General features: G+C 49.9%; 1 protein-coding gene across 4 annotated transcripts in view; it reads left to right on the top strand.

The window, feature by feature from the left end:
* LOC119977793 (protein furry homolog) overlaps nucleotides 1–27591 on the top strand; it is a 483675-nt gene that overhangs the window by 104026 nt on the left and 352058 nt on the right. For all 4 annotated transcript variants that reach the window (XM_038819004.1, XM_038819002.1, XM_038819003.1 and 1 more), the window contains exon 4: nucleotides 3579–3718. In XM_038819004.1, the coding sequence (XP_038674932.1) occupies nucleotides 3579–3718 (140 nt within the window). The remainder of the gene's footprint in view (nucleotides 1–3578; nucleotides 3719–27591) is intronic.

The raw sequence follows: 27591 nt of genomic DNA, 5'->3' as shown, positions 1-27591 counted from the left end.
TATATCGTTCTCCACCACCCCAGCCGGACTCAGTTTTAACAGGGGGTGAATGTGGTAATCCACTGTTATACCTTTATTGGGTGATTTATGGTAGGACCTGTACTACAGATTTTCCAGTAGTCCCTGCCTGTTGGCTCCGCCCAGTAGGCAGAGAATAAATAGGTGTGTCCTCCATGCAGCAGCCATTTCGCCAGCTGCTGTGGGAGGCCACATATCTTAGAGCGATAAAGCCTCAGTTGTATCCAACTCTCGTCTTTGTTCAATTGATCGTGCATCAAGCCATTTAATCACTCTTTTAATAGCCTCAATGCTCAACAGTTGCATATACTGGCTTTCCCTTCAATCACGAGCACTGTTCTGAATTTCCCTCTTTTAAACCTATTGAGTGGCAAACAGCTGCCAAACATTTCTGCATATGTAATGAGAACTCAGCAGAAAATAGAAGCAGGCTTACGATGGAGTCACATGGTTTAGCAATAGCCTTGTTCTGACATTCATTTGATAATGGGAGGAAATGTCAACCCACTTTATGGCAATTTATTTAAACTTTGGGGCTACTCAAGTAGATGACAAGGGTATTATTTCTCAGGCCTTCCTGTTCCCATGGACTATATTTTCAGAATGGAGTGGGGAACTCCTTCCCCTGCAACTCCTGCCCTGCAAGACGCTAGGATCCAGTGCCGCCCTCTAGGAAAATAATTTGCAAATTGGGCCCACACTTGGCAATTGAAAATCCAGCCCTGTGTAACATTAGCGATTGAAAGTCAAACTTTTATTTCCTATTTTGAAACAAACCATTTTCTGACACCCTTCTAATTTGATATTGATTGAGAGAGCATAATGATTATCACATGCAAGAAAAGAAAGAACTCGTATTCATCAAAATGCCTTCCGTATCCTCGAGAATCCTGACGGCATCACAGCAAATTAATTATTTTGAAGTGCAGTTGTTCTGGACATAACCGAGCAGTCAATTTGCATAGTTTAATTGTTCATACAGAAAATGAGGTAAATGAATAGTTGATAGCTTCAAGATTTGGCTAAGCAACACCATATTTTCGGGTGCTAAGCCACCTCCTAAGCCCTCAATATGGCAAATGCTGTCCAACGTATTAGTCGAGGCCAAAACATTCTTGAAACCGGCACCAGACCGTTCACATATACAAATAAAAGCCCTCGCCCTTGTTTCAGAGCCCCACTGTAAGATTGATTTGCTCTAATGCAGCTGAAACCAATGCTTAAGGGACTGCCTGTTCGGTCAGAACCAACAAGATAACATTTTAAAATATACTTAATTGTGAGCTACCACCACTCCAGATGTTCTTCTGGCCACCAATTGTGTCATTCATCCCAGGAGAAAGTGATGGACATGGGTAGATACAAGTCCATGGACATAAGGTTGAGAATTTGAATTTTGTGCAGTGCTGGACATTGTAGCCATTGCTGGAATTCTCTGGCCATTTGCTGGTGGCTGGATTCTCTGGTTCCACCGGCAGCGCATCCCTGCCTGTGGGTTTTCTGGTAACGTGGGGTGGCTCCAATGGGAATCCCCAGTGACAGCAGTGGGACCAGAGAAACCTACCACCAGCGATTGGTGTATTGCCGAGAAACATGTGGCTGGGAGGCCGGAGAATCCTGCCCATTATATTTTTGGAGGCCAGCAGAGGAGTCATAAAGTAGGGATTACCATCCTGGGGGTATTGATGCGAATGCGCTCCGGCATCTGCCCCTTTCAGCATTTTTACCTCCGATGTTGAAAAAACTGTCTCCCCACTCGTGCCTGCCTTCTACTGCCCAGTATCTTAAGACCATAAGACCATAAGACATAGGAGTGGAAGTAAGGCCATTCGGCCCATCGAGTCCACTCCGCCATTCAATCATGGCTGATGGGCATTTCAACTCCACCTCCCAGCATTCTCCCCATAGCCCTTAATTCCTCGCGACATCAAGAATTTATCTATCTCTGCCTTGAAGCCATTTAGCGTCCCGGCCTCCACTGCACTCTGCGGCAATGAATTCCACAGGCCCACCACTCTCTGGCTGAAGAAATGTCTCCGCATTTCTGTTTTGAATTTACCCCCTCTAATTCTAAGGCTGTGCCCACGGGTCCTCGACTCCTCGCCTAACGGAAACAGTTTCTTTGCGTCCATCCTTTCTAAGCCATGTATTATCTTGTAAGTTTCTATTAGATCTCCCCTTAACCTTCTGAACTCCAATGAATACAATCCCAGGAACGCCAGCCGTTCCTCATATGCTAGACCCGCCATTCCAGGGATCATCCGTGTGAATCTCCGCTGGACACGCTCCAGTGCCAGTATGTCCTTCCTGAGATGTGGGGCCCAAAACTGGACACAGTACTCCAAATGGGGCCTAACCAGAGCCTTATAAAGGCTCAGTAGCACATCGCTGCTTTTATATTCCAACCCTCTTGAGATAAATGACAACATAGCATTCGCTTTCTTAATCACGGATTCAACCTGCATGTTTACCTTTAGGGAATCCTCGACTAGCACTCCCAGATCCCTTTGTACTTTGGCATTATGAATTTTCTCACCGTTTAGAAAGTAGTCTATGCTTGGATTCTTTTTTCCAAAGTGCAAGACCTCACATTTTCTCACGTTGAAATGCATCAGCCATTTCCTGCACCACTCTCCCAAACTGTCTAGATCCTTCTGCAGCCTCCCCACTTCCTCAGCACTACCTGCCTGACCACCTAACTTCGTATCATCAGCAAACTTCGCTAGAATGCCCCCAGTCCCTTCATCCAGATCATTAATATATATGGTGAACAGCTGCGGCCCCAACACTGAACCCTGTGGGACACCGCTGGTCACCGGCTGCCATTCCGAAAAAGAACCTTTTATCCCAACTCTCTGCCTTCTGTCAGACAGCCAATCCTCAACCCATGCCAGTAGCTCACCTCGAACACCATGGGCCCTCACCTTACTCAGCAGCCTCCTGTGTGGCACCTTATCAAAGGCCTTTTGGAAATCCAGATAGACCACATCCACTGGGTTTCCCTGGTCTAACCTACTTGTCACCTCCTCAAAGAATTCTAACAGGTTCGTCAGGCACGACCTCCCCTTACTAAATCCATGTTGACTTGTTCTAATCCGACCCTGCTCTTCCAAGAAATTAGAAATCTCATCCTTAACGATCGATTCTAGAATTTTACCAACAACCGAGGTTAGGCTAATTGGCAATTATTTAATCTTGTAGCAATGGAAGCTGAATGAGGCCCTTAATTGCCTCTTAATTAATTAGTAGGTGGGCTAGTGGTGCCTTACCCATGCGCAGTTCAGTTGGGAATAAGTCAGAGGTGGGCAGGATGCAGTGAGCTAGCCATCCATCATATTTGACGTGACCTCCATTCCTGCCCCCTGCTTAAAACATGCTCGGTGGGGGGTCGATAAAATCCACCCCTTTGTGATGGAGAAGATTAACTTTCTGACTTAAAAATGATGATGCAACCATTGAGCCAACTGGTTCAAACCTGGATCCAAATGTAATTGTTTTTTGTAAATTAATAGGTGTTTCACTGCATGTAATTTTTCATCTTTTGTGCTTTTCTCCCCCAGTTGATTATCTCAATGAGTTCACTTGCGGAATACTGTCTACCCTCTGTACTGCGCACACTTTTTGATTGGTACAAAAGACAAAATGGCACAGAAGATGAGTCCCATGAGTATCGGCCCAGAACGAGTACCAAATCAAAAGGGTAATTATTTTTCATTTTATTTTGGTGACTACTTCTGTTCATGCAGCTTGTCTTGTGGGCTCTGTTCCTCTGCCTATTGTTCTGGGACTTGCCACATAATACATCAGACTGTTTATTGACTCAAAGTGCCCAACTGGATAAAATTGTGGTAAGACCGCCTGACCGTCAGAATTATCTTTCTTTAGAAGCAACTGAATACTGCAAGTAGAGATTTTACACAGAATTTGAATGAATCAAACAAAGATTTAAGCTATGAGTAAAATGGAATGCACGTTAGCCTTTGTTTTAAGGTATTGGGAAAACCACAGAGGACCATATTTTCAATATGCACATGTCTATTTTTATACATACGCAAACAAAATTCCTTTGGGGATGTTCATAGAAAATCAGAGATATACTTTAGGTGAATTGGCCATGATATATTGCCCTTAGCGTCCAAAAAGGGTGGGGTCACTGAGTTACGGGGAGAGGGTGTAGGCGTGGGCTTAAGTGGGGTGCTCTTTCCAAGGGCCGGTGCAGACTCAGTGGGCCGAATGTCGTCCTCCTGCACTGGAAATTCTATGAAATCTATACTCATAGGTCTGCTGTTTTATAATGACAGGAGTATTACACTGTCTGATGCCCAATATAGTGCTCTGCCTCTAAAAGTATGCCTGTGATTCTTTATGGTCACAATGGGTGGAATTTTCTGGTCCTGCCAGCAGCTCGAGTTGTGACGGGTGGGGGTAGAAAATTCGGAGTGAGATCAAAAGTCAGGGCAGAATCTTCCCATAAATGCACAGTGTTGGCTCAGGCGAGAAAACTGTGTGAAGCTCGCAGACTTCACAGCTGGCTTTTCTCAGCGTATTGAACAATGCTCTGTGCATTTTAAAAGTGCTACAATCCTAGTTTTTATAAAATACCCAATTATTTTTTCCAATTAAGGGGCAATTTAGAGTGGCCAATCCACCTTTTCTGGACATCTTTGGGTTGTGGGGGTGAAACCCACGCAGATGCGGGGAGAATGTGCAAACTCCACACGGACAGTGACCCAGGACCGGGATGCGAACGCAGGTCCTCAGCGCCGTGGGCAGCAATGCTAGCCACTGTGCTGCCCGTTACACTCCTAGTTAATGTTATGACTGGACAGGAAGATTACAGATTGGAACCCTAGCTCAAAAGGTGGTGGGCGGGATTCTCTGACCCCCCTGCTGGGTCAGAGAATCGCCGGGGGTCGGCGTGAATCCCGCCCCCGCTGTCCTCCGAATTCTCTGGCCGCCCAAAAATCACCCCGGCATTAATCGCGCCGCCCGCTTTGGAGAATGGTGGGGACCGGCACGACTCAATGGGCCCTAATTCTCCGGCCCACAATGGGCCGAAGTCCCACCCGTTTTGTGCCATTCCCGCTGAGTAAATTGGAGTAGGTCCTTACCGGCGGACCTGGCGGCGCGGGCGGCCTCCGGGGTTCTTGTGGGGGTGTGGGGGATCTAGCCCCGGGCGGTGCCCCCACGGTGGCCTGGCCCGCGATCGGCACCGTGGGGGCACTCTATTCTTCTGCACCGGCGGCTGTAGCAGTCCGCCATTGCCGGTGCAGAAACAAAGCCCTCTGCGCATGCGCGGGGATGACGGCAGCACACGCTGGTGCTCCCACGCATGCGCCAACTCGCACCGGCCGCTGGAGACACTCTGGTGCCAGTTGGCGTGGCGCCAAGCCCCTTTCCCGCCAGCCGACGGGGCGCAAACCACTCCAGGGCTGGCCTAGCCCCTGAAGGTGCGGAGGATTCCGCACCTTTGGAGTGGCCTGTTGCCGGAGTGGGCACACCACTCCTTGGCGCCGGGACCTCCCGCCCCACCGGATAGGGGAGAATCCCACCCGGTAACTTTGACTTTTTTTATATAACACTCGGGGAAGAAAATTTGTTTTAACAAGAAAAATACATGAAAAGTTGGATGATTAACAATACTCCTTTACTCCTCCCTTAGTTTAACAAAAACACACTGATTTTAAGATTAACACGGTTTACAAAGTACATCTTAAACTACAATGGTCCGATTAACACAAAATATCTTTAAACGCATAGATTGGCTGTGGTCAAATACACACACGTTCTTTTTATCCTGGCACAGTTAAGAGCTGTTCACTCCCCAATGTCCTGTCTCCAACTGCTCTGGTTTCCAGTTAAAACTACGAACAAAGGAAAGCCTGTCCCTCTGGAAAGTGGCCTCTGTTGCTAAGCACTGACACATCTATTTATTCTTCATGCCGTATCCTCTCTAAGCACAATGGAAACATATTTGGAACTTAACCGACGACTCCTCATACAAACGCCTTCGGCCAGCAGGAATCTAACTGTAGGTTTTACCCTCCAGGCACAGAAACATTAAATTAAACACTTAAACTATAGCTTATTTCTAATGTTTACTAATACAAGTCTTTCTCTTAAAACTACCTTTGTTTTCTTGACAAAAGGAGAAGCAAGATTCACACCGTTGGCTGGAGGGGCAGGACCTAAAGTCACCAGCAAGGTCAGGAACCATGATGGTGCCCCGATCTCCGACTTAAATAAAAGCCCCGTGCCCAGGAGATTGTGACGCTCCTCTAAGCATCGAGCACTTCTTCCCACCACCCACAACAATGCCAAAATTGGGGCACCTCCTTTGTATCACAATGCCAACATTGGGGCATATCCTCCCACCACATGCCAACATTGGGGTATTCCCCACCCCTCATCACAATGCTAACATCACCTCCTCCTCCCTCACAGGCATCAAGGGTGTTCCAGCCCACCCCCCAAAACCACCACATGTAAGGGCAGATATTTTGGCGCCATGCTAGCCGGGGCCGAAAGGACTGCGTCAGCCGGCGTAAGTCCGCGCATGCGCCGGAGTGTCAGCAGCTGCTGACGTCACACTGGCACTTGCGCAGGGGAGGGGGACTCTTCCGCCTCCGCCATGGTGAAGACCATGGCGAAGGCGGAAGAAAAAGAGTGCCCCACGGCACAGGCCCGCCCACCAATCGGTGGGCCCTGATCGCGGGCCAGGCCACCGTGGGGGTACCCTCTGGGGTCAGATCGCCCAGTGCCGCCAATCCCACTGGTAAGGTAGATGGTTTAATCCGCGCCGGCGGGAGAGGCTTGTCAGCGGCGGGACTTCGGCCCATCGCAGGCCGGAGACTCACCGTGGGTGGCCCGGCGCGGCATGATTGCCGCCCCCGCCGCATCTCGGGTGGCGGAGAATTCGGGACATGGCGGGGGCGGGATTGACGCCGGCCCCGGGTGATTCTCCGACCCAGCGGGGGGTCGGGAATCCCGCCCCAGGTTTATGCCCTTTCTGGGTCTGATCACGTAGCCGGCGGGGAAGATCTCAAACTGAGATCTTGCTGCCGCAAATGCTGTTTTGGCGGTCACAAGATTTTGTGGCCATTATGGAATTTGCACCCACAGCTAGCACGGCTGCTAGATTTCTGCCAACAGGGAAAATCAGTTGGAATTTTTCCCTCAGGCTTTCCCTGTTCCACTTCTATTAACTCTCAGCTGCTCTCTGATAATCAGACGTAAATCATGTACATAGAACATAGAACGATACAGCGCAGTACAGGCCCTTCGGCCCTCGATGTTGCACCGACATGGCAAAAAACTAAAGGCCATCTAACCTACACTATGCCCTTATCATCCATATGCTTATCCAATAAACTTTTAAATGCCCTCAATGTTGGCGAGTTCACTACTGTTGCAGGTAGGGCATTCCACGGCCTCACCACTCTTTGCGTAAAAAAACCCACCTCTGACCTCTGTCCTATATCTATTACCCCTCAATTTAAGGCTATGTCCCCTCGTGCTAGCCACCTCCATCCGCGGGAGAAGGCTCTCACTGTCCACCCTATCTAACCCTCTGATCATTTTGTATGCCTCTATTAAGTCACCTCTTAACCTTCTTCTCTCTAACGAAAACAACCTCAAGTCCATCAGCCTTTCCTCATAAGATCTTCCTTCCATACCAGGCAACATCCTGGTAAATCTCCTCTGCACCCGTTCCAAAGCTTCCACGTACTTCCTATAATGAGGCGACCAGAACTGTACGCAATACTCCAAATGCGGCCGTACTAGAGTTTTCTACAACTGCAACATGACCTCATGGCTCCGGAACTCAATCCCTCTACCAATAAAGGCCAACACACCATAGGCCTTCTTCACAACCCTATCAACCTGGGTGGCAACTTTCAGGAATCTATGTACATGGACACCGAGATCCCTCTGCTCATCCACACTACCAAGAATTTTACCATTAGCCAAATATTCTGCATTCCTGTTATTCTTTCCAAAGTGAATCACCTCACTCTTCTCCACATTAAACTCCATTTGCCACCTCTCAGCCCAGCTCTGCAGCTTATCTATGTCCCTCTGTAACCTGCAGCAACATCCTTCCGCACTGTCTACAACTCCACCGACTTTAGTGTCGTCTGCAAATTTACTCACCCATCCTTCTGCGCCCTCCTCTAGGTCATTTATAAAAATGACAAACAGCAACGGCCCCAGAACAGATCCTTGTGGTACGCCACTCGTAACTGAACTCCATTCTGAACATTTCCCATCAACTACCACTCTCTCTTCTTTCAACTAGCCAATTTCTGATCCACATCTCTAAATCACCCTCAATCCCCAGCCTCCGTATTTTCTGCAATAGCCGACCGTGGGGAACCTTATCAAACGCTTTACTGAAATCCATATACACCACATCAACTGCTCTACCCTCGTCTACCTGTTCAGTCACCTTCTCAAAGAACTCGATAAGGTTTGTGAGGCATGACCTACCCTTCACAAAACCATGCTGACTATCCCTAATCATATTATTCCTATCTAGATGATTATAAATAGTATCTTTTATAATCCTCTCCAAGACTTTACCCACCACAGACATTAGGCTCACCGGCCTATAGTTACCGGGGTTATCTCTACTCTCCTTCTTGAACAAAGGGACCACATTTGCTATCCTCCAGTCCTCTGGCACTATTCCTGTAGCCAATGATGACCTAAAAATCAAAGCCAAAGGCTCAGCAATCTCTTCCCTGGCTTCCCAGAGAATCCTAGGATAAATCCCATCAGGCCCCGGGGACTTATCTATTTTCACCTTGTCCAGAATTGCCAACACTTCTTCCCTACGCACCTCAATGCCATCTATTCTAATAGCCTGGGTCTCAGCATTCTCCTCCACAATATTATCTTTTTCCTGAGTGAATACTGACGAAAAGTATTCATTTAGTATCTCGCTTATCTCCTCAGCCTCCACACACAACTTCCCACCACTGTCCTTGACTGGCCCTACTCTTACCCTAGTCATTCTTTTATTCCTGACATACCTATAGAAAGCTTTTGGGTTTTCCTTGATCCTACCTGCCAAAGACTTCTCATGTCCCCCTCCTTGCTCGTCTTAGCTCTCTCTTTAGATCCTTCCTTGTAACTATCAAGCGCCCCAACTGAAACTTCACGCCTCCTCTTCAAATAGGCCTCCTTCTTCCTCTTAACAAGAGATTCCACTTCTTTGGTAAACCACGGTTCCCTCGCTCGACCCCTTCCTCCCTGCTTGACTGGTACGTACTTATCAAGAACATGCAATAGCTGTTCCTTGAACAAGCTCCACATATCCAGTGTGCCCAACCCTTGCAGCCTACTTCTCCAACCTACACATCCTAAGTCATGTCTAATGGCATCATAATTGCCCTTCCCCCAGCTATAACTCTTGCCCTGCGGGGTATACTTATCCTTTTCCATCACTAACGTAAAGGTCACCGAATTGTGGTCACTGTTTCCAAAGTGCTCACCTACCTCCAGATCTAACACCTGGCCTGGTTCATTACCCAAAACCAAATCCAATGTGGCCTCGCCTCTTGTTGGCCTGTCAACATATTGTGTCAGGAAACCCTCCTGCACACATTGTACAAAGAACGACCCATCTAATGTACTCGAACTATATCTTTTCCAGTCAATATTTGGAAAGTTAAAGTCTCCCATAACAACTACCCTGTTACTTTCGCTCTTTTCCAGAATCATCTTCGCCATCCTTTCCTCTACATCCCGAGAACTATTAGGTGGCCTATAGAAAACTCCCAACAGGGTGACCTCTCCTTTCCTGTTTCTAACCTCAGCCCATACTACCTCGGAAGAAGAGTCCCCATCTAGCATCCTTTCCGCCACCGTAATACTGTCCTTGACTAGCAGCGCCACACCTCCCCCTCTTTTGCCCCCTTTTCTGAGCTTACTAAAACACCTAAACCCCGGAACCTGCAACAGCCATTCCTGTCCCTGCTCTATCCATGTCTCTGAAATGGCCACAACATCGAAGTCCCAGGTATCAACCCATGCTGCCAGTTCCCCTACCTTATTTCGTATACTCCTGGCATTGAAGTAGACACACTTCAAACCACCTACCTGAACACTGGCACCCTCCTGCGATGTCAAATCTGTGCTCCTGACCTCTATACTCTCAATCTCCCGTACCCCAAAACTACAATCCAGGTCCCCATGCCCCTGCTGAATTAGTTTAAACCCCCCCAAAGAGCACTAACAAATCTCCCCCCCCAGGATATTGGTGCCCCTCAGGTTCAGATGTAGACCATCCTGTCTATAGAGGTCCCACCTTCCCCAGAAAGAGTCCCAGTTATCCAGAAATCTGAATCCCTCCCGCCTGCACCATCCCTGTAGCCACGTGTTTAATTGCTCTCTCTCCCTATTCCTCATCTCACTATCACGTGGCACGGGCAACAACCCATAGATAACAACTCTGTTTGTTCTCGCTCTGAGCTTCCATCCTAGCTTCCTAAAGGCCTGCCTGACATCCTTGTCCCCTTTCCTACCTATGTCGTTAGTGCCAATGTGGACTACGACTTGGGGCTGCTCCCCCTCCCCCTTAAGGACCCGGAAAACACGATCCGAGACATCACGTACCCTTGCACCTGGGAGGCAACATACCAAACGTGAGTCTCTCTCGCTCCCACAAAATCTCCTATCTGTGCCCCTGACTATTGAGTCCCCAATTACTAATGTTCTACTCCTTTCCCCCCTTCCCTTCTGAGCAACAGGAACAGACTCCGTGCCAGAGGCCCGTACCCCATGGCTTACCCCTGGTAAGTCGTCTCCCCCCCCCCCCCCCCCCCAACAAGTATCCAAAACGGTATACTTGTTACTCAGGGGAATGACCGCAGGGGGTCCCTGCACTGACTGCTTCTTCCCAGTCCCTCTTACAGTTACCCATCTATCTCCAGTCTTTGGTGTAACTACTTCCCTGAAGCTCCTATCTATGACCCCCTCTGCCTCCCGAATGATCCGAAGTTCATCCAGCTCAAGCTCCAGGTCCCTAACACGGTTTTTGAGGAGCTGGAGTTGGGTGCACTTCCCACAGATGAAATCAGCAGGGACACTGATGGCGTCCCTCACCTCAAACATTCTGCAGGAGGAGCATTGTACTGCCTTCCCTGACATCACCTCTAGATTTAAAAAAAAACAAGAAAAAGAAAAAGAAAGGAAGAGCTTACCTGATATTCCCTCAAACCCTGCTGCCGCTGAAAGGTAAGCAAATTTAAAGGCACTCACTCACCTTCACGACAGGCCCCTGCTCCCGCTTCCCAACAACCGTGGTTTTTTTTTTGGTTAGAGGAGGAGGTAGGGTGGGAAACACTGACGAAGTATTTCGGGTTTAACTGTCACTTGACAACAGCCCCTCCACAAACCACCTTCAAATTAGGCTGACTGCACTGCACGTATGCAAATTTCCCCAGAACAGCTGATCAGTAGCTCTGCTCTGCTGCCCTCTGCTGGATGCTTGCCTTCACTCAAACTCCTTGAGTCTCCTTCGCAGGTTCACCTTCAAATTAGGCTGACCGCACTGCACGTATGCAAATTTCCCCAGAACAGCTGATCAGTAGCTCTGCTCTGCTGCCCTCTGCTGGATGCTTGCCATCACTCAAACTCCTTGGGTCTCCTTCGCAGGTTCACCTTCAAATTAGGCTGACTGCACTGCACGTATGCAAATTTCCCCAGAACAGCTGATCAGTAGCTCTGCTCTGCTTCCCTCTGCCAGGTACCCTGGGAGTTATGTGCCAGATACCCTGGGAGTTCTTATGGCACGAGATTGAGATGGTTGACAGCTTCAAATTCCTAGGTGTGCACATCAGCAAGAATCTGTATTGGTCCACCAACGTCGATGCTACAACCAAGAAAGCACAACAGCGCCTGTGCTTTCTCAGGAAACTAAGGAAATTAGGCATGTCCACATTGACTCTTGCCAACTTTTGAAGATGCACCATAGAAAGCAACCTATCTGGCTGCATCACAGCCTGGTATGGCAACTACTCGGCCCAAGATCATAAGAAACTTCAGAGTCATGAACATAGCCCAGTCCATCACACGAACCCGCCTCTCATCCATTGGCTCTATCTACACCTCCTGCTGCCTTGGGAAAGCGGGCAGCATAATCAGAGACCCCTCCCACCCGACTTATTCACTCTTTCAACTTTTTCCATTGGGCAGGAGATACAAAAGTTTGAGAACCCGCACAAACAGATTCAAAAACTCCTTCTTCCCCGCTGTTACCAGAATCCTGAACGACCCTCTTCTGGACTGATCTTCACACCTTCTCTACTGTGTGGTACTACACTTCTGTATGCTTCACCCGATGCCTGTGTCTATGTATTTAAATTGCGTATTTATGTTTACCCTATGTCTTTTTTCACATATGGAATGATCTGTCTGAATTCACTGTACCTCGGTACACATGACAATAAACAAATCCAATCCAATTCAGCTACACCCTAAGTCATCCCTTGGTGCCACATATATTCAAAGGGCCATGGACTTAGAGGTGACAAGGGGTACCGCTGAAGAGATGGCTCATCACACCCATGTGCTATCCTCAAAGTGTCTTGGTGGAGAGATATAATGTGACACGCTCTCAGGCAAGGTGTATCATTGAGCAAATGATTGTCATCCTGAAGGTGCACTTCCGTTGTTTGGACCGTTCAGGTGGGGCAATGCAGTACTCTCCAGAGAGGGTGTCACGCAGCCTTGTGGTTTGCTGTGCCCTGCACAACCTGGCACACCAAAGGAGAGATCGCTTGATACGGGGACAAATGGAGGAGGTAGAGATTTCCTTGGGCGAGGCAGACTTGGAGGAGCAGGAACTTGAGGTGGGAATGATGCTCAGCTTCCATATGAGGATGCCTTTGCAATGGCATGACAAGGTAGATGTGCCCGAGAATCACTGATGATCGCAAGGTTCCAGCAGGAGTAAGATCCAGGCAAGAGGTCTCAGAACACATTTCTTCTGTTCCTTAGCATCATGCCAGTAATTGGAAAAACCTTTACAAGCAGTAATATCACAAGTAAGGTAAGCTTTCGGCCTTGGACCCATGACTCTCAAAGATAACAAAGCCTTAATTCTTGGAAAAGACAGCACCCAAAGCTGCACATAACCAGTTGCAAGGTGAAAGGCAGCACATCATTGTGCAGTCGTTGCCGTCTGAAGGAGACACGTTCCGATGCCACGGAGATTTGCACATGGTTGTGGAGACCATAATGGCTCCAGGTCATGCGCATTCACAGACATGCTGCACACAGCTCAGCGTTGATGAAACAACATTACATTTAACCCTCCAAAGCACATGAGAACACGTAATTCTATTGTGTGTTGCAAGGCTTAAAGGATCAAATCGAAATGTCAATTGTAGGATATGGCTTGACACATCTCCCTTGTGTGACACAAGGAGTAAGAGACTAACATAAGTCTGCTAAATATCATCAGAATGTGAAACATAGGAATATGAGGCATGCAAAGTGAGTCAGTTATGGAGTGGAAGCTTGTGTCAACCTTCACAATAAGAGGGCACATAGATTCATATGCAAGAGGCATTAACTTGATGAGATGTTACCTTGAACTCAAAATATATTATGTACAATAAGTGAACACCTGTGCCACCCTTGTGCTTTCAGCATTCCTTATTTTTTCTTACCCTACTGCTATGTTTCGGTGCATCCCCAACATCCACAGGAGAAATGGAGGCAGCTTGCTGACAGCTGTGGTCTGTAGTGATGACCTTGGCAGTCATTTTCTGGAGGGCCAAGGCCCAGAGGTTTCCAGCCTGTTTTCGTACTTCTGTGATGGTGCAGGTGCAACCTCCTCGGCATGTGGCATTGAAGCTGATGGGGCCATAGGCAGAGGGTATTGTGAGCAGCTCGACGCTCGCGGAGTTCCCTGTGGTTTCCAGCTGATTGTTCCTCCTTTTGGGTGTCTGAGGACCCTTCCTTCATTCCTTGATGAGCAGTGAAACCTGGAAGAAGGTTGAGGTGTCCCTTGCCCCGCCGCTGAGCCACAAATGGATCCCACCTATGGCTATAACGATGAAGTGCAGTTCCGAGCACAACTCGGGCAGAACCTGCTGGACCAAGATCACCAAGGCGGCCACCACCCTTCTCATGGTGACCATGAGGCGCTCGCCTGTCGGAGCCACAACATTAGACAGAACATTGACAGATTCCTCTTTTCTTACCTAATCTCAACTCTATCTAATGTTCTGCAGCCTGTTTTTGCATCTCCAGCAAGTATGCCACAGCCAGCAGGAGGTGAAGGTGGCGATTGGGAGTATGCAGGCAGGCAAGGTAGCGGGGCCTGATAGGTCGAATTTTATAAAATGTGTCAAGGACAAGTTGGCACTATTGATGGTGGGAATGTTTGAGGATGTGATGGGTAAAGATGTCTTGCACAAACAATGGGGTAGACTTCCATCTGGTTGTTGTTGAAGAAGGACAAAGATCCGGTGGAGTGGGGTCGTATAGGTCCATATCTCTGCTGAATGTGGATGCCAAGAAACTTGGAAAGGTTTTGTCATTATGGTTGGAAGTGTGTCTCCCAAAGGTGATCGGGGAGGACCAGACGGGGTTCGTAAAGGGAAGACGGTTATTCTCGAATGTGAGGAGATTGTTGAATGTGGTGCTTTCTATGGCGGAGGGGCGGGGAAGAGAGATAATGGTGGCATTGGATGCGGAGAAGGCGTTTGATTGGGTAGAGTGGAGTTATTTGATGGTGGTTCAGAAAAGTTTCTGGATTGGGCCGAAGTCTGTGACATGGTTGCTATATAAGGAGCCGATGGCAAGTGTACAAATTCAGGTTATCTTGCATTACACTGGGGTATGAGGCAGGGATGCCCTATCACCCCCCCTCCCCCCCTTTGGGTGGTGGAAGGGGATAATAATGGGGTGGTGTGGTGGCACATGGGGTGTCACTATATGCAGATGATCTGCTGTTGTATATCTCGGAGCCAAGCACGGTCGTGGGGAACATAATGGGGTTGCTCCAGAGATTCAGGACGTTTTCGGGTTATAAACTGAATTTAGGGAAAAGCAAGTATTTAGTAGTCTCCCCACTAGGAGTGGGATCGAAGGTGGGGGACCTGCCATTTTGCCTGGCGGCGACTCATTTCAGGTATTTGGGGGTGCGGGTGGCCCAGGATTGGGCAGGGCTTCGGAAGTTTAATTTCACTAGTTTGGTGGGGAGGATGAAGGCAGATTTGCTGAGGTGGGACAATTTCTCTCTGTCGTTGGCAGGCGGACAGTTGAAATGAATGTTTTGCCGAGATTCCGGTTTTTGTTTTAATGTCTGTAGATCTGTTTTCAAGATGTCAGCATTTGACTGGGGTGAGCACAGTAAGAAGTCTTACAACACCAGGTTAAATTCCAACAGGTTTGTTTCAAACACTGGCCGGGATTCTCCCCTACCCGGGTGGCGTCGGGGCTGGCCGAAAGGCCTTCGCCGGTTCGCGCATGCGCCGGCTTCTGTTGACGTCACCACCGGCGCATGCGCGGTAGGGGAGTTCTCTTCCGCCTCCGCCATGGTGCAGGCCGTTGCGGCGGCGGCAGAAAAAGAGTGCCCCCACGGCACTGGCCCGCCCGCCCATCGGTGGGCCCCGATCGCGGGCCTGGCCACCATGGGGGCACACCCCAGGGCCCGCTTGCGCCGGCAATCCCGCCGCCACCAGAGGTGGTTTAAACCACGTCGGCGGGATTGGTGCCTCAGCGGCGGGACTTCGGCCCATCGCAGGGCGGAGAATCACGGCAGGGGGCTCGCCGATCGGCGCGCCGCGATTTCTGCCCCGCCAGTTCCCGGGTGGCGGAGAATTCCGGCGGGGCCGGGATTTCCGCCGGCACTGGCCGATTCTCCGACGCTGCAGGGGGGGTCGGAGAATTTCGCCCACTAGCTTTTGGAGCACTGCTCTTTCCTCACGTGAATTCATGCAAGGTGAATTCACCTGAGGAAGCAGTGCTCCGAAAGCTAGTGTTTGAAACAAAGGTGTTGGACTTTAACTTGGTGTTGTAAGACTTCTTACTGTGATCTATTTGCAGGGGGTGGATAGGTTGATATCCTCGTTTGTTTGGGGGAGGAAAGTGGCCAGGATTAGGAGGATGATGCTGCAGAAGGGATGGCAGGCGGGGGGGTGGGGAGGCGTTGAGGTGTCCTAAACATGCTGTATTATCATTGGGCGCTGAATGCACAGAAGTTGCCGGGGTGGAGCAAGGAGGGGGTGGGCTCTGTGGGTAAAGATGGAATTGGGCTCTTGAAGGGGATCGAGGTTACGGGCACTGGCAAGGGTGTCGCTCCCGATGGTCCAGGGAGTATTCGCCGAGTGCGGTGGTGGTGGCCACGTTGAGGGTTTGCAGGCAGTTTAGACAGCACTTCAGGCTGGGGGCCAGGTCAGGGGGGTGCCGATTTGGGGAATCATTGAGATTTTGGGGATGGGACGAGAGGGGGATTAAGGAAATTAAGGATTTCTTCCGGGGTGGGGGGGGGGGGGGGGGGGGCAGTTTGCGATTTTGGAGAGTTGGGCGAGACGTATGGTTGGTGCGGGCGGAAAGTTTTAAGTATATGAAGCGGGACTTTACAATGAAGGTTTTCCTGACTTTCCCGATAGCACGTGCCGCCTCATTTTTGGAGGCAGTGCTGTCAGAGGAGCAGTTGGAGATGAGGGTTGTCTTGGCAATTTATGGGAGGATTCTGGAGGAGGATAGAGCGTCTATGGAGGAGATTAAGGCAAAATTGGAGGGAGAGCTGGGGGCGTCGCTGGAAGAGGGATTGTGGTGTCAGGTGCTGTGGAGGGTAAATGCCTCGACTGGTGCATGAGGATGGGGCTGATACAGCTGAAGGTAGTGTACAGCGCGTACCTGACAAAATCTAGGATGAGCCCGCTGTTTGAGGGGGTGAGGATATCTGTGAGCAATGTGTGGGGGTGTCCCGTGAACCATGTTCATATGTTTTGGTGCTGCCCGAAACTGGAAAGGTTTTGGAGGATGGTGACTCTTGGATGTGGATGTGGTGCCCGGTCCCCCGGAAGCCATATTTGGAGTGTCTGACCGGCCAGAGCTGCAGGCAGATGTGGGGGCAGATGCTTTGACCTTCGCCTCGCTGATTACTCGCAGATGTGTCTTGTTGGGGTGGAGGTCAGCTTCTCCGCCCTGTGACTCAGCATGATGGGAGACCTGCTGGAGTTTTTGACGTTGGAAAAGATGATGTTTACGTTGAGGGGGGTGAATGATGGGTTCTACAATTGTTGGGTTTTGTTCATCATGACTTTCAGGAATTGGTTATTGTTGACTGCTGAGGTGGGGGGGGGGGGTCGGGTCGGTGCTGAGAGGGTTATCTGTTTCGGGTTGTTTTGTATTGTAAAATTGTTGAAAATTTGTCGAATAAAAATACTTTCAAAAATAAAAGTATGCCACAGCCACTTTCAAAGCTCATTATCTGAACCGGACTCACCAAGTGCCTGAGTATTCATTCAGCACAGTCTGATAAATTAAACTGAAATATTAGTGTCTCGGTCCAGTATCCTAGCCACTGTTTGGGACTGGTCTGGAATCATAATAGTCGTTTCAATCCCTTGAGTGACTTTAAGAACAGACACAAAACTGTTTAAATCAAAAGAAGAGACAAATGTTTATATTCACAATACCCGAAATGTAATCGGAACAAACACCCCATTCACATAGATCGATGAATTCTTAAATTTCCTAAAAACAGTTTCTCCAAGAAGGTCATCTGAAGCATTGCAGCCTGCAAATTCTCTTTCAGTTCACTGAAGAGAAAAATGGCTGTTGAAGGTCTCTGGTGATTATCTCATAATAGTATTCCATCTAAAAAAAGGATTCTGGTTTTTCTGTCGCATTTGTGGTCGAGTATCTGTAGTGAAGAAATATCATCTTGTAGATAAAACAAATTAGCCCTTACCTTTTTGCATATTATGGATTTTAATGCAGGTTCTCACTTGTGCTGCGTGAAATTGCTTTTGCCTGGTCTTCATATTCCAGACTGACCAAATCAGTACTCCCATTAAAGTGATTCGATGGCACAAACTATTGTCACATAATGAGGGATGAACAACAGCCATAGGGCGGTACGGTAGTTCAGCGAAACATAGGAAATAGGAGCAGGAGGAGTCCATTTGGCCCTTAGGGTCATTATGATCATGGCTGATCATCCATTCAATAGCCTAATCCCACTTTCACCCCCATATCCTTTGATCCCCTTCATCCAAAGTGCTATATCTAACTGCTTCTTGAAAACATACAGGGCGGGATTCTCCATTCCCTTCATTGGAAGGTCCTCCAAAGATTGTTTACAATTTAATGACTTTCCAGAGACAGGTCCTAACATGCGTTAGTTCCTTTCTGTGTAGAAAACAAGAAAAGGTAATTTTTCCATATTCTATGCTGATTTAAAGAATAAAAATGTGAATCGTTGTCATGCTTTCATTTTAACAAAAAAAAATTTAAATTAAAGTTTTACATTTTTACTCTGTATGAAACGGTTACAAATTACAGGTTGGTTTTTTTTTCAGTATTGTGCCCCCCCCCCCCCCCAACCCTTGCTCACCCCTCCATTCTTACGCTCTTTTAGGGTCTTTTACGTGTCCCTTTACTTCACCGTGGGTGGTTGTTTGGTGTTTATCTGTGGGAAGTGCTCTTCTCCCTTCCCCCTCCCTATCGCTTGGCCACCTCTCTCTTTTCAACCCATTGCTAGCCTGCTTTTGAGGGTTCTCTTTCATGTGGCCTTGTGTTGGGCCTCTGGCCCCTGTGTCAGCCACTTTCTAGCCACCCCTTGTTGTTTCCTCAGGTCTCCCATAACCCCCCCCCCCCCCCCCCCCCCCCCCATTCCTGTCTGCTCCCTGTAGTCCCGGCAGCTCATGTGCGTTTCTACACCCTCCCCTGCTCTATCAATTGTTGGCTTCAAACAGGTCTTGGAACAAGTTGGTGAATGGCCCCCACGCTTTGTGAAAGCCATCCTCAGACCCTTAGATGGTGAACTTAATCTTCTCCAGGTGGAGAAATTCTGATAGGTGTGCCAGCCGGTTAGGATTCTCCGGTTGGCGATTAGGCAAGCAAGGGCATCAGCCCTCTTCCACATATGTAGTTCTGGCTGGTCCAATACCCCGAAGTCTGCCACTCACGGGCACGGCTGCACCTTCATCCTACAACCTTGGACATTGCATCGAAGAAAGCTGTACAAAACCCAACAAGTCTGAGGCATGTACAGAACATGTGGGTGTGGTTGGCTGGGCCTCCCTGGCACCAGTCACATTTATCCTCCACCTCCGGAAAGAACCTGTTCATTCCTGTTCTTGTCAGGTGCGCCCTTACCACTTTTAGCTGCAAGAAGCTTAGCCTTGCGTAGGAGGATATGGAGTTGGCTCTGTTCAGTGCTTCCTCCCATTTTTCTCTTGTTTCACCCAGTGGGGAGCGTGTCCTTTCTAAAAGTTGTTCATATATGTCCCCGCAGTTCCCCTTTCCCAGACTGTCCGCGTCCAATAAATCCTGCAACATTGTGTTTGTCGGGTCCTTGGGTACGTTGTCGTCTTCTTGCAGAGAAAAATTTTGACTTGCAGATGTTGGGGTTCCTGTCCATTCGGTAGTTCCAGTCTCCTCGTTAGTTCCTCGAAGGTCACTAGCCTGTCCCCCGTTATAAATATCCCCAACTATCAGTGTCCCCACATCCTGTCTCACCTCTTAAAGGTGGTATAAAACGTGGCTGGTGGAAACCTGTGGTTGCCACAGATGGGGGCCATGGTGGACACCTCGGTCAGACTGAAGTGCTGCCTCATCTGATTCCAGGTTCTCGGGTTGTTATGTCCACTGGGTTTGTTGAGTACTTGCTCGGGGGAGGGTAATCATTTTGTCTACTGCTTGGAAAAAGACCTTGGGGATGTAGTTTGGGAGGGACCTGAAGAGGAACCTGGGCAGTACGTTGATCTTGATTGTCTGCAACCTCCCTGCCAGGGAAAGCAGGAGTGTATCCCACCTCAGTGGATCCTTTTTCACATCCTGCGTCAGACTACTCGGGTTCCACTTGTGGATCTGTTTCCAGTCATGGGCTGTCTGGATCCCCTGGAAGCGGAATTTGATTCGGGCTATTTTAAATGATAGACCATCAATCTCTGCCCCGACCACCCTCGGGTTCACCCGGAACATTTTGTTCTTGCCCAGGTTGAGTTTGTAGCCTGAGAACAACGGGCATCCCTGTCTTGTGCCTCTGAGTAGCTGGAAGTATTCCGAGCTGGTGGTGTTGGTACGCGCCTCGGGGGGCTTTGTACAGGAGTTTCACCCATGAGATGAACCCTGTCCCTAGCCCAAACCACTCTAGTACCTCAGTGAATTATTTCCACTCTGTCGAAGGCCTTCCCTGCATTGAGGGAAATGATCACCTCCGGTGTACTTTCCCTGGATGGCGTCAGTATCACATTCAGCAGCCATATGATGTTCGCAGTTCGCTGTCTACCCTTAACAAAGCCAGTCTGGTCCTCTGCGACCACCTCTGGTATGCAGTTCTCCAGTTTCTTGACCAGGACTTTTGAGAGTATTTTCGCGTCCACAGTGAACAGCGAAACGGGTCTGTATGATTGCCATTCCGTTGGGTCTTTGTCTATTTAGGGTATCAGCGATATGGTGGCTTGTGTTAGCGTTGGAGGCAGGATGCCCCTTGTGAGCCTGCGAACACCTCCCGTAGGTCCGGGGCGAGTGCTGGCTCGAATGTTTTGTAAAAGTCCGCCGGGAACCCATCGAGTCCCGGCACCTTCCCAATCTGCATGGAGTTGATGCTCTCTATGACCTCTCCCAGTCCTATTGATTCTTCCAGCTCCCTCAGTCTATCGTCCCCCACAACTGGCATGTCCATTCCATCGAGGAACCGTCTCATCCCCGAGTCCCCATCAGGGAGGCTCAAGAGGTGTACAGTCCCCGGTAAAAGGCATTGAATGATTCATGTACCTTTTTTGGTTCACCTACCAGTCTGCCTCTGCAATCCTTCACCTGTGCTATTTCCCTCATGGCTGCCTGATTTCTCAGCTGCTGAGCCAGCAGGCGGCTAGCCTTGTCTCCATGTTCATAAAAGGTTCCCTGTGCCTGGCGGAGTTGGTAAATTGCTTTCCTGGTGGATAGCAGGTTAAAGTCCAGTTGTAGTTTTTTCCTCTCCGTCAGAAGCTCTATGCTTGTCAACTGCCAGGACAGAGTCGATCAGTTGTTGCCAAGCCTCCCTCTCTTCCTTATCTCTACAGCCTTGTGGGCAATAATTTCTCCTCTAATCACAACGTTCAATGCCTTCCAGAACGCGGAAGCTGAGACTTCCCCATTCCGGTTGTTCGAAACGTACTCGCCTGTGGCCTGTGATATTTTCTGGCAGGCCAAAAGAGTCGTGTCTAACCTCCATGTAGGGTGTTGGGCTCGGCCTGTCTCCAACAACCACACATCCGTGTAATGTGGAGTGTGGTCGGAGATTACGATTGCAGAGTATTCCACTCTGACTATCTCTGGAAGCACCGATTTCCCCAATACTAAGTCGTCGATGTAGGTGTGGACCTTTTGTACTAGTGAGCAGAATGAGAATTCCTTCTCACCTGGGTGCATGAACTGCCATGGGTGCACTGCTCCCATCTACTCCATAAACATTCCCAGTTCCCTAGCTATGCCTGTCATTTTCCCCGTTCTAGGGTTTGATCTGTCCTGTACACAGTTAAAGTCTATCCCCCAACTATGATGAGTCGGTGCGTGTCTATGTCGGGGATTTCCACCATGGTCTTCTTTATAAATTTCCGTGTCATCCCAGTTGAGTGTGTACGTGTTCACCAGGACTACCGGTACCCTGTCTTGGACACAGCTTACCATGACGTACCGTCGCCCTTGGTCCGTAACCGTCTTTGTCACTTTAAACACTGTCCTCTTGCTTATCAAAATTGCTAACCCGCCCAGGCTGTCGCCTGTAGCAGGAATGGTAGGTCTGTCCCACCCGGCCCTTCCTTACCCGGAGTCGGTTCTTCTCCCTCAGCTGCATCTTTTGGAGGAAGATTATGTCGTCTCTAAAACTTTTCAGGTGGGTGGTGAAGACTATTTTTTCATTGGGCCATTAAGCTCCCTTTTCACTGGGCCATTAAGCTCCCTAACGATCAGGTGACTATCCTGGTGGGGGGTTTTTGACCCTGGCATCAACCATAATTACCTGGTGGATGCACCCCTGCACTCTGGAGTTTCTCTTTGTTCAGGAGCCATCCAAAATGTCTACTGTCACCGTTCTAACCCTGCAGCTGAGCCCCTGCCCCTCGCCATTTCCCTTTAACCAGGGGCCACCGAGCATGCCAGCCATCTGTGAGTACGCTAGGTGGGTGAGCCCCTTGACTCTGGGTTTCCCTTTGTTTAGGGACCTTACAAAGTGGCTGCATACGGTGCCATCTTGTTCCATCTTTCCGAATTGACCTGTTGAAGCCCTAGAGCCCTTCCAACCCCCTCTTATCACTGTAATCACCCCATGGTCTCGATTTCCCCCTTCTATCCCCCTCTCAGCCCTTCCCTACCTTCCTCCCCCCCCCCCCCCCCCCCCCCCCCCCCCCCCCCCCCCCCCCCAACCACCCCGCTGGGAGATGCACCACAGTCCCCTGCTCTCTCATGCTTCCTGGCACTAGCTTGACCCTCTAGTGTGGTGGCCCCTCCAGGGCTGCTCTGACCACTTCCTATACCTGTTTTGTTCGTGTCCTCTCTTTCTTCTCCTCACCCTCCCATGCACTCTGCTGCACTTGCCCCTTCCTATGAGCTAATTCCCTTACTCATAGCGAGGCAGTGCAGTCCCAGCAGGATTGTCCATTTTGGTCACTTCCTGTCTGTGTCTTCCTCACCACTGTCCCATTTGCCTTTTATCCAGTCCGTTCGTACCGACGTCGTCTCTGCCAGGGTAGTAAAATGGCGCTTTGCCAGGTCCGCCCCAATGTCCTGGTTTACCCTTATCTTGTGTCCCTCCCAACTGCTTGAATTTGTCTGCCGAACCCAACGCAGAATCCTCTCCTGATCCTCGTACCTGTGCAGCTTGGCTATTACCGCCAACGGCTGCTCCCCGACCTTCAGGCCCTGTCGGAGGCTAAGGGAAGCTGTCCCTTCCAACCAGGTTGGCCAGCATCTGGACCATGTAGTCGGTTGGGTCCTTCTGGCAGGCCCACTATTCGAATATTCTTTTGCCTGGATCGGTTTCTTGGTTCTCTACCTTCCCTTTCAGGTTCAGCAACCTCTTTATCTCAACCTCCAGGGTGACAATCCAGTCTCCTTCCCATCGTTTTCCTAGGCTTCCAGCCTCCTTCCCATCCCGTCGAGTGCCATCTGGATGGTGGCCAGTGCCTCCACCACCGCCAATTTGACCATCGTTTGGATCGCCATCTTGACCTCTCACTTCATTGTGGTCAGTTTCTTAGTTAGGAACGTCTTCCAACCATCTCCAGGTGCGGGGAGGGATCCCACCTTCCGGGTCGCCGGTCTCCCTTTCTCGGGGGTGGCTGGGGACCCCGCCCCTCGTTTGTCCGTCAACCCGCTTTCTTGCTGCTCCTCCCATTTCCCGCAGTTTCTGGCTCTCCTACGGCCTTTCAAGCTACTGCTTCCTGGCATTTTTTCCCTCTGTTGTCTTTGTGAGTGAGGGATGAATAAGTCCGATTTTCCGTGCTAAATTCTGCCAAAAGTGCCTATTTTGCTGTGTTCCGGAGGAGAGCCATCTGATGTGTGACTGCTCAGCTCACCCCGTCACCGGAAGTCGTCTTCAAGTCCATGAGAAGTAATGCAAGTGTGGCAGGTCCTTGAGGAAATTACAGAGATGGGAGGATGTGAGGCAATAGAGAAATTTGAAAACAAGAATGAGAATTTTAATATCAATTTTCTGCATCAATTGCTAAAAATTATGCCAAAACAATTGCTAAAAATTATGGCGGGGCGGGGGGTACCGGCATAGCAGAATGGCGCCAAACGCTCCGGTGTCGGGCCTCCCCAAAGGTGCAGAATTCTCCGCACCTTTAGGGGCCAAGCCCTCACATTGAGGGGCTAGGCCCGCGCCGGAGTGGTTGGCGCCACGCCGACTGGTGCCAAAACCGGCGCCAACGGCCTTTGACGCCGGCCTGCCGGCGTCTGGGTTCTCCTCCGCCATCGTGGAGGCCATGGCGGCGGCGGAAGAAAAAGAATGCCCCCATGGCACTGGCCCGCCCGCCGATCGGTGGGCCCCGATCGCGGGCCAGGCCACCGTGGGGGCACCCTCCAGGGTCCGATCGGCCCGCGCCCCCACCCCCAGGCATGTCAGGTGGTTGAAACCACGTCGGCGGGATTGGCCTGTCAGAGGCGGGACTTCGGCCCATCGCGGGCCGGAGAATCGCCACGGGGGGCACGCCGATCGGTGCGGCATGATTCCCGCCCCCGACAATTCCCGGGAGGCGGAGAATTCCGGCCACGGCGGGGGCGGGATTTACGCCGGCCCCGGGCGATTCTCCGACCCTGTGGGGGGTCGGAGAATTCCGCCCAAAATTATTTTTCTAGAGGGAGAGAGTTGGGAAATTATTCTAAATCAGCATTAACCACACTACTGTGTACAGTTCTGGTCACCGTATATAAAGGATAATATAGGCATTGGAGTCGGTACAGAGAAGAATTGCAACGTTGATACCAGAAATATCAGGAAAGGACTGACGGGCTGGGATTCTTCTCTCTTCAAAAAAGAAAGCTGAGGAGTGACACAATCAAAATCTTTCAAATTATGAAACATTTTGACAGAGTAGATACGGAGAGACTATTTCCTCTTGTGGAAAGAACATAATTGAGGCCGTCAATTCAAGATAATCACCACAAAATGCAATATGAATTCAGAAGAAGCTTCTGTATCAATGAATAGTGAGAATGTGGAACGTGCCACCACAAGGAGTATTTGAAACAAAGCGTATAAATGTGTTTAAGGGGAAGCTAGAAAAGCATATGAGGAAGAAAGGAACAGATGCCTACAATATGAGATTTAAGTGAGGAAGTGACAGGGACAGTTGATTAGATGGCCTCAAAGGCCATCTAATGTTCCTCACACCTGTTGGAGTTGAGGGTGAGGAGATGTTTTCAGCAGAGAAAAAAGTCTGGGGCTACCTGTGAAGGATGACCTTAGGATAAGTAAGTGATTTTTGCAGACAAAGCCAGGATCGGTCATGATGTATGTGGTCCAGTCACATTTGGCAGTGAAAACTGAAGCAGTTGTCGCCATATCTCTTTGACTTAAAGGATCAGAGATGAGGGACCCTGCTGGGGAAATAGCATTGGCAAGGAAGTGACTGTTTTAATGGGAACTGAGGCCCCGAAGGTATAGGTGGGAGTGTGGTTGATCAAATCAGGAGTTGCAGAGTTGTCTTGGGGACTGGAAGGGGACAAAGTGGTTAAAGATATAGTCAGGTCAGAGGCTTCAGTAAGGGGCAAAGCATCGTAATTCCCAACTATGGGATGCATTTTATGCAAATCGGGTCTGCTTTCTCGCACGAAAATAAAATTGGTTGTATTGACAGATCCAACCGAGATGGGAGACACCCTGCACTCCCTGACAGGGCAGGTACATATGATCAAGATCAACATTCTGCTCAGGTTCCTCTTCCTGTTCATGTCCTTACCACGCTGGGGGAACTATGGGAAGGAGGACTATGGCTAAATGGGAGGAGGAGTTGGGGGTGGAATTAGATGAGGGGGTGTGGTGTGAGGTCTTGGGTAAGCTGAACGCTTCTTCGTCATGCACGAGAGTGTGGCTGATAAAGTTGAATGTGATGCCAGATGCATTTAACTAGGGGTAGGGTGAGTTGGTTGTTTGAGGGGTGTGAGTATTGTGGGAGGACACTGGCAATTCATGTGCATATGTTCTGGGCATGTCCTGAGCTGGTGAGACTTTGGGTTTCCTTCTTTAGCATGATCTAGTCGATTCTACAAATGGAATTGGAGCTCAGTCCCCTGTTGGCCATATTTGGGGTGTCAGACCTGCTGGAGCTGCAGGCAGGTGTGGATGCCTTAGCCTTCGCTTCGCAGGAGGGTGCTATTGGAGTGCAACTCAGCTCTTCCACCCATGTCTCAGTAAAGCTGGGGGATCTTATGGAGATTTTGCATCTTGAAAATATTAAGTAGACGTTAAGGGGCACAATTGAGGGGTTTTATAAAAGATGGCGTCCTTTCATTCTGTTTTTTAAAGAGCTAGTCGCTCAACTTTCAGGGGGGGAGGTTGGGGTATTGCATTTTGTTTGAGGATTTGTTTTTTATTGTTCTGTGTTCATTAAAAAAGTTCAATAAAAATATTTTTAATAAGGAGTATCATACAGGGCAAAGCAGTCACTTGACTTCCAGATCATCCACAAGCATTAACTCTCTCCACCACCGATGCACAGTGGTAAGAGTGGGTGGGATTCTCCGACCCCCCACTGGGTTGAAGAATCGGCGGGTGGGCGGCGTGAATCCCGCTCCCGCCGTCCTCCAAATTCTCCGCCCCCCCCCCCCCCCCCCCCCCCCCCCCCAAAAGGTCGGCGAGGCGTGAATCGCGCCACCCGCCCCGGAGAATGGCGGGGACCGGCGCGACTCAATGGGCCCTGGCACTGGCCGAATTCTCCGGCCCGCGATGGGCCGAAGTCCTGCTGGTTTTTTGCCGGTCCCGTCGTCGTGGATCAGACTAGGTCCGTTACCGGCGGGACCTGGCGGGGTCCTGGGGCGTGGGGTGATCTGGCCCTGGGGTGTGCCCCCATGGTGGCCTGGTCCGCGATCGGGGCCCACCGATCTGCGCCCACCGATCCGCGGGCGGGCCTGAGCCATGGGGACACTTTTCCTATGTGTCGGCCGTGTCAGCCTCCGCGATGGCCGATGCGTAGGTGAACCCCCCTGCACATGCGCAGGGATAACGTCAGCAGCCGCTGACGCTCCCGTACATGCCCGGACTCTCGCCGGCCGGCGGAGTCACTTAGGCCCCGGCAGGTGTGGCGCCAAAGGCCTTCCACGCCAGCCGGCGGGACGCAAACCACTCCGGCACTGGCCTAGCCCCTGAAGGTGCGGAGGATTCTGCACTTTTGGGGTGGGCCGACGCTGGAATGGTTCACGCCACTCTGTCCCGCCGGGACCCCCAGCCCCACCGGGTATGGTAGAATCCCGCCCAGTGTGTCAGTGGGTACTATCTACAAAGTGCACTGCAGGAACTCACCAACACTCCTGAGACAATACCTTCCAAACCCACTGCTGCTACCATCTATAAGTACAATGGCAGCAGACACATCGGAACACCACCAGTCCAATCCCTCCAACAAGGGAACACTTCCTCAGTATTGCACCCAAGTGAGGGTGGCCCTCAGACTTGTAGACCACAGTGTTACTACTGGGCCCAAATTGATTCCAATATGTACTGTACCTTGGGAAATTTCCCCATTTGTGTAGTTGTCTTTCTTTTTTTTTAGAACAGTGACAAAAAATGTTACTATGGCACTTGAACTATATAACAGACTGGAAATGCAGACTAAATATATACGTTTTATAATTTATGCGTTTGCATTAAAAAAATAATCATCATTTGTATGTTAC

The sequence above is a fragment of the Scyliorhinus canicula genome, chromosome 14 (genome assembly GCF_902713615.1).
Source record: "Scyliorhinus canicula chromosome 14, sScyCan1.1, whole genome shotgun sequence".
Classification (NCBI taxonomy): Eukaryota; Metazoa; Chordata; class Chondrichthyes; order Carcharhiniformes; family Scyliorhinidae; genus Scyliorhinus; species Scyliorhinus canicula.
The sequence above is the reverse complement of the archived record's forward strand: the minus strand, read 5'-3'. Positions and strand labels throughout refer to the sequence as shown.